This window comes from Nerophis ophidion, linkage group LG03 (assembly GCF_033978795.1).
Source record: "Nerophis ophidion isolate RoL-2023_Sa linkage group LG03, RoL_Noph_v1.0, whole genome shotgun sequence".
In the NCBI taxonomy this organism is placed as follows: Eukaryota; Metazoa; Chordata; class Actinopteri; order Syngnathiformes; family Syngnathidae; genus Nerophis; species Nerophis ophidion.
This window is the reverse complement of record NC_084613.1, coordinates 8,961,898-8,968,800: the sequence shown is the minus strand read 5'-3', so window position 1 is coordinate 8,968,800 and position 6,903 is coordinate 8,961,898. Positions and strand designations below refer to the sequence as shown.

Below are 6,903 nucleotides of genomic sequence, written 5' to 3'. Positions count from 1 at the left end.
TCAGTTTTTCTTGCAAAATTTTGACTTGCGTTGAGTAAAATGACGACTTTTATTATAATAATGCCAAAATTGTAGGTTTTTCTTGTGAAATTTTGACCTTTTTCTTGTGAAATTCCAACTCATTTTTCACAACAAACTTTTTTATATTTGCATAGTACGTATATATTATTAATGTTGTAAATACTAATCTTAATATATCGAGAAAGGGTGGGCCTAAAGACGGAGGCATTTTTCGTGGTCCTAAGAAGGTCCGAAATACAAGAGTGTGTGTGTGTGTGTGTGTGTCTGTGTGTGTGTTCGTGTGACCATCAGGATGCCTTCAAGTGATGCCAAAGTGTGTTTGTAACTCTGCAGCGTCCTGGAGAGTCCCAGCCGGATCTGCATAAAGCCTGAAAATTTGCGCGCTTCCGCCTTTGTAGTCCGTGGTGGATAATCTTCTTTTTCTCTATCTTCTTATGTGATATTCATCCTCCACTGTTGCCATTTCTAATATAAAGTAGTGTAAAGTTCTTACTTATATCTGTCAGTAAACTCGCCATGAAAGCGCTAAAACATACCGGTGTGGTGAGTTTACATTATTCACCCAAGGAACTTTAGTTATTAGAGAGTTACGGTCGGACGGTTTTTCACAGGCCTTGTTGTTGGACTAGTGAGTCACGGATTAGAAGGCCCTCTCGTAGTGGAGGCACGTATATAAAACTTTTTAAATGTAAAATTAATAGTTTTCAATGCAAAATGGTGACATTTGTCGTATAAAATTCTGACATTTTTCACAATATTGCCATTTTTTTTCGGTTCTTATAAAATGTTGAATATTTCGAGGAAAATTATGACTTTGGCCAGTAAAATTCCGATAATTATTATAAAACAGTCAAAACTTTAAAGTTTTCTTATAAAATTGTGACTTTTGTCGAGTAAAATTCTGACTCTTTGCATAAAAAGTGCCAAAATGGTAAGCTTTTTTTTGGGGGGGTAAAATTGCGACTGTTGTTGAGTAAAATTCCAACTTTTATCATGATATTGGACGAGTGTTCAGTTTTTCTTGCAAAATTTTGACTTGCGTCGAGTAAAATGACGACTTTTATTATAATAATGCCAAAATTGTAGGTTTTTCTTGTGAAATTTTGACCTTTTTCTTGTGAAATTCCAACTCATTTCTCACAACAAACTTTTATATTTGCATAGTATGTATATATTATTAATGTTGTAAATACTAATCTTAATATATCGAGAAAGGGTGGGCCTAAAGAGGGAGGCATTTTTCGTGGTCCTAAGAAGGTCCGAAATACAAGTGTGTGCGTGCGTGCGTGCGTGCGTCCGTCCGTGCGTGCGTGCGGGCGGGCGGGCGGGCGGGCGTGCGTCCGTGCGTGCGTCCGTGCGTGCGGGCGTGCCTGCGTCCGTGCGTGCGTGCGGGCGGGCGTGCGTGCGTCCGTGCGTGCGTGCGGGCGGGCGTGCGTGTGTGTTCATGTGACCATCAGGATGTCTTCAAGTGATGCCAAAGTGTGTTTGTAACTCTGCAGCGTCCTGGAGAGTCCCAGCCGGCTGGACGAGGAGCATCGCCTGATCGCCCGCTACGCCGCACGCCTGGCGGCCGAGGCGGGGAACTCCACGGTGGGTGCTCCGTCGCCTTTTTACGATCAACGAGATTTTCCTTTTGGTCAAACCTGGTCTGACTCTAGTTTGAATGTTGCTTGATTTTCTCGTTTCCCCGTGCAGCAGCAATGTCCTCCCTCGGACTTGGGCTTCAACTTCGATGCCAACAAGCAGCAGAGGCAGCTGATTGCAGAGCTGGAGAACAAAAACAGGTTCGATTCATCGCTTTTCGAAGAAAAATAAAACGGACTACGTGACGCAGCTCGTACTTTCGAAAAACTTGCGTTCTGAAATGAATTTAAATCATTTCAATGGTTGCTCGGCCTCAAAAAAACATCACCATTTTAATATATAACATTCCTTTTTAAATGTTGCTACTTAATAATATCGTGTACAATACAATACAATGTAGTAGTTGCATGTAGTAACGTAATAAGTTACTCTTTTATGCTATCTCCTTCCAGCAGCTTCTCCATATTTTCATGGATAAATGTCCGTCGTTTAGATATTATTGTAACGTCCTCCGCTTCGGCGTAAGGCTCCACTCCGACTGCTGCTCTAAGTTAGCTAGCTATGTATAATGTTGAAGAACAGGCCTCTCGCCCAGAAAGGAGTGCAGCTGCTTCTTTAAAGGGGAACATTATCACCAGACCTATGTAAACGTCAATATATACCTTGACGCATTTTCAACACATTACAAACACCTCAGCTCTGTTATTTTCCGTTTTTTCGACTATTTTTTGGAACTTTGGAGACATCATGCCTCGTCGGTGTGTTGTCGGAGGGTGTAACAACACTAACAGGGAGGGATTCAAGTTGCACCACTGGCCTGAAGATGCGAAAGTGTCTGCCGCCAGACCCCCATTGAATGTGCCGGAGTGTCTCCACATTTTACCGGCGTTGCTAGAGATGTATGGATAACCTGCAGATGCATTTGCAACGATAAATTCAATGAAATCACAAAGGTGAGTTTTGTTGATGTTGACTTATGTGCTAATCAGACATATTTGGTCGCGGCGTGACTGCCAGCTAATCGACGCTAACATGCTATTTACCGGCGGTGCTAAAGCAGACATGGCAAAGAGATGTATGGATAACCAGCAGATGCATAAAGTCAACTAAATCACAAAGGTGAGTTTTGTTGATGTTGACTGCCAGCTAATCGATGCTAACATGCTACGCTAATCGATGCTAACATGCTATTTACCGGGCGGTGCTAAAGCAGACATGGAACAGAGATGTATGGATAACCTGCAGATGCATTTGCAACTATATTACGTTTACTTCCACCCACACTTAATGCGAAACAAACACTTACCAATCGAAGGATTTAAGTTGCTCCAGTGTCACAAGATGCGAAAGTCCTGATCGTTTGGTCCGCACATTTTACCGGCGATGCTAACGCAGCTATTCGGCCATGCTATGGCTATGAATAGCGTCAATAGCTATTCGCTCAATAGCTTCAGTTTCTTGTTCAATACTTTCATACTCCAACCATCCGTTTCAATACATGCGTAATCTGTTGAATCGCTTAAGTCACTGAAATCCGAGCCTGAATCCGAGCTAATGTCGCTATATCTTGCTGTGGTATTCCCATTGTTTGTTTACATTGGCAGCACTGTATGACGTCACAGGGAAATGGATAGTTGCATCGCAAATAGCGAAAATCAAGCACTTTATAGCTTTTTTTAGGGATATTCCGGGACCGGTAAAATTTTGAAAAAAAAATTCAAAAAATACAACAAGCCGGTGGGAACGGATTTTTATTGTTTTAACCCTTTTGAAATTGTGATAATGTTCCCCTTTAACATTGCTGTATGTATACTTTTGCTCACATTTTCAGTAGAGCCATAATACATTCCTAAAAGAAGCAAACTTCATGAATGTTTTTTGTGAGCAACAAGTATGTGCTCCAATCGCTACATCACCAAAAAAATAAGAGTTGTAGAAATGATTGAAACTCAAGACAGCCATGACATCATGTTCTTTACGTCCACTTTTGACCACGACTGCATACATGAATGAGGTAGATCCCCTTCCACTTGGTCAATTGAAAAGTATCTCGCCTGCGGAAAAAGTGGGTTGGGTATGAGAACATCCATGATTGGTTGGTTGCTAGTCACGATGAAAAGGCTTATTTACATGAAGCGACACGCCTGGTTGTTCCCCAGGGAGATCCTGCAGGAGATCCAGAGGCTGCGCCTGGAGCACGAGCAGGCCTCCCAGCCCACGCCGGAGAAGGCCCAGCAGAACCCTACGCTGCTCACCGAGCTACGGCTCCTGAGGTAGCCCCTTTTTTTTTTTATTTTTTTTTTTTTAGCACTTCATGACTTCTTGTTCCAGCATTCTGCTATTGGAATATTGTCATTTTTATGCAGTGGAACCCTTTTAAGTGTGCTCGTATTTCCACCCCTTCTTGAGACACCAAGAAGGAAAAGTAGCTTCCATATGAGGAGGTGTGAACAAGTGAGGACATAAATCATGGTCCCAATAACATTGCATCTATTAGAGAATGTCTCATTTGCACCCCCTGGTGGGGACATCTGTCAAAATGAGGGTGGTCCTGAAAAGCAGTGGTCCCCAACCACCGGGCAGCGGGCCGGTACCGGGCCGTGGCCCGATTGGTACCGGGCCGCAGAAGAATTTTTTATTAATTTTTATTTAAAAAAAAAAAAAAAAAAAAGTTTTTGGATTTTTTTTTTAAAACTTTTTCTTTTTTTTCTCTTTTTTTCTCTTTTCTCTAGTGACTCAAAGCGCTTTACATAGTGAAACCCAATATCCAAGTTACATTTAAACCAGTGTGGGTGGCACTGGGAGCAGGTGGGTAAAGTGTCTTGCCCAAGGACACAACGGCAGTGACTAGGATGGCGGAAGCGGGAATCGAACCTGCAACCCTCAAGTTGCTGGCACGGCCGCTCTACCAACCGAGCTATACCGCCCCACCAATCAACATAAAAAACACAATATACACTTACAATTAGTGCACCAACCACAAAAACCTCCCTTTTTCATGACAAAAACGTCCCTTTTTCATGACAAAGGAAAAAAAAAAAGAAAAAGGATCCCGCCCCCCCGGTCCGCGGGACAAATTATTAAGCGTTGACCGGTCCGCGGATACAAAAATGTTGGGGACCACTGCTGAAAAGGACAGATTTTTCAAATTGACTGTCAACCAATCCTCCATCCATCCATTTTCTACCGCTTATTCCCTTTGGGGTCGTGGGGGGCGCTGGCGCCTATCTCAGCTACAATCGGGCGGAAGGCGGGGTACACCCTGGACAAGTCGCCACCTCATCGCAGGGCCAACACAGATAGACAGACAACATTCACACTCACCAATCATCCATTTTCCATCCATTTCCTACCGCTTATTCCCTTCTGGGGTCACGGGGGGCGCTGGCGCCTATCTCCGCTACAATCGGGCGGAAGGCGGGGTACACCCTGGACAAGTCGCCACCTCATCGCAGGGCCAACACAGATAGACAGACAACATTCACACTCACCAATCATCCATTTTCCATCCATTTCCTACCGCTTATTCCCTTTTGGGGTCACGGGGGGCGCTGGTGCCTATCTCAGCTACAATCGGGCGGAAGGCGCCGTACACCCTGGACAAGTCGCCACCTCATCGCAGGGCCAACACAGAGAGACAGACAACATTCACACTCACCAATCATCCATTTTCCATCCATTTTCTACCGCTTATTCCCTTTTGGGGTCGCGGGGGGCGCTGGCGCCTATCTCAGCTACAATCGGGCGGAAGGCGCCATACACCCTGGACAAGTCGCCACCTCATCACAGGGCCAACACAGATAGACAGTCAACATTCACACTCACCAATCACCCCCCCCCCCCCCCCCACCCATTTTCTGCCGCTTATTCCCTTTTGGGGTCACGGGGGGCGCTGGTGCCTATCTCAGCTACAATCGGGCGGAAGGCGGGGTACACCCTGGACAAGTCGCCACCTCATCGCAGGGCCAACACAGATAAACAGACAACATTCACACTCACCAATCATCCATTTTCCATCCATTTTCTACCGCTTATTCCCTTTGGGGTCACGGGGGGCGCTGGTGCCTATCTCAGCTACAATCGGGCGGAAGGCGCCGTACACCCTGGACAAGTCGCCACCTCATCGCAGGGCCAACACAGATAGACAGACAACATTCACACTCACCAATCATCCATTTTCCATCCATTTACTACCGCTTATTCCCTTTGGGGTCACGGGGGGCGCTGGTGCCTATCTCAGCTACAATCGGGCGGAAGGCGCCGTACACCCTGGACAAGTCGCCACCTCATCGCAGGGCCAACACAGATCGACAGACAACATTCACACTCACCAATTATCCATTTTCCATCCATTTTCTACCGCTTATTCCCTTTTGGGGTCGCGGGGGGCGCTGGCGCCTATCTCAGCTACAATCGGGCGGAAGGCGGTGTACACCCTGGACAAGTCGCCACCTCATCACAGGGCCAACACAGATAGACAGACAACATTCACGCTCACCAATCAATCAATGTTTATTTACATAGCCCTAAATCACGAGTGTCACAACGACATCCTCGCCTCAGATCCCACATCAGGGCAAGGAAAAACTCAACCCATATGTTGACCCCTCTGGTCAACATATGAAATAACAAGTGTGTGTAAAAAATTTGAAGTGCTCCCCCCTTTGGCAAAAATTTATATTAAGAAAAATAAAATATATATGTATATATAGACATACTGTAATAACTTCAAGTAAATAATGCAGATTAAAACCCAATCACAAACCAAAATTAAAGCTGCAAGCACCGATGGACGGGACTGCTTTGGCTGCTGCCCCCGTGACCCAAGCCCGGATAAGCGGTAGAAGATGGATGGAGGGATTATTTATTATTATTATTATTACCATTTATTATTACACAGAGAAAAAGTTGTTTACACATGGGTTATACAACAGTCTCATAGTAATAACAGTTGTAAAGTGGCTTGGTGCCGCCATTTTGAGACTCTAATGCATTGTGAACGGAGTGGAGCTTTTGTATGGAAGGGGGAATAACAAACCTCCTGTTGATTTTAGCTGGAGGTTGTCAGTCTATGAAATATAGGTCTCAGTGAGACCTACATTGAGGTTTTTGTTTCATGTGAGCATGACATTTCAACTGTAAGTTAGAGGCAGTTTTGTCTGAGCAGGAAGCCGCCATCTTGTGACAACATTAGCGCAACTGGAAAAGCGCACCGGTACTTTGCGGGCTCATAAAATCCAAACCGGGGTAGTAATTGAAATTCTTTCATCAACTTTTAATCAGAAGGCTTCAATCTGT

General features: G+C 44.8%; 1 protein-coding gene across 5 annotated transcripts in view; it reads left to right on the top strand.

The window, feature by feature from the left end:
- dtnbb (dystrobrevin, beta b) overlaps positions 1 to 6,903 on the top strand; it is a 65,109-nt gene that overhangs the window by 37,746 nt on the left and 20,460 nt on the right. For 3 of the 5 annotated variants that reach the window (XM_061894175.1, XM_061894176.1, XM_061894173.1), the window contains exons 11-13: positions 1,521 to 1,611; positions 1,717 to 1,805; positions 3,765 to 3,878. In XM_061894175.1, coding sequence (XP_061750159.1) covers positions 1,521 to 1,611; positions 1,717 to 1,805; positions 3,765 to 3,878 — 294 coding nt within the window. The remainder of the gene's footprint in view (positions 1 to 1,520; positions 1,612 to 1,716; positions 1,806 to 3,764; positions 3,879 to 6,903) is intronic. The other 2 variants (XM_061894177.1, XM_061894174.1) reach the window with 1 other exon arrangement.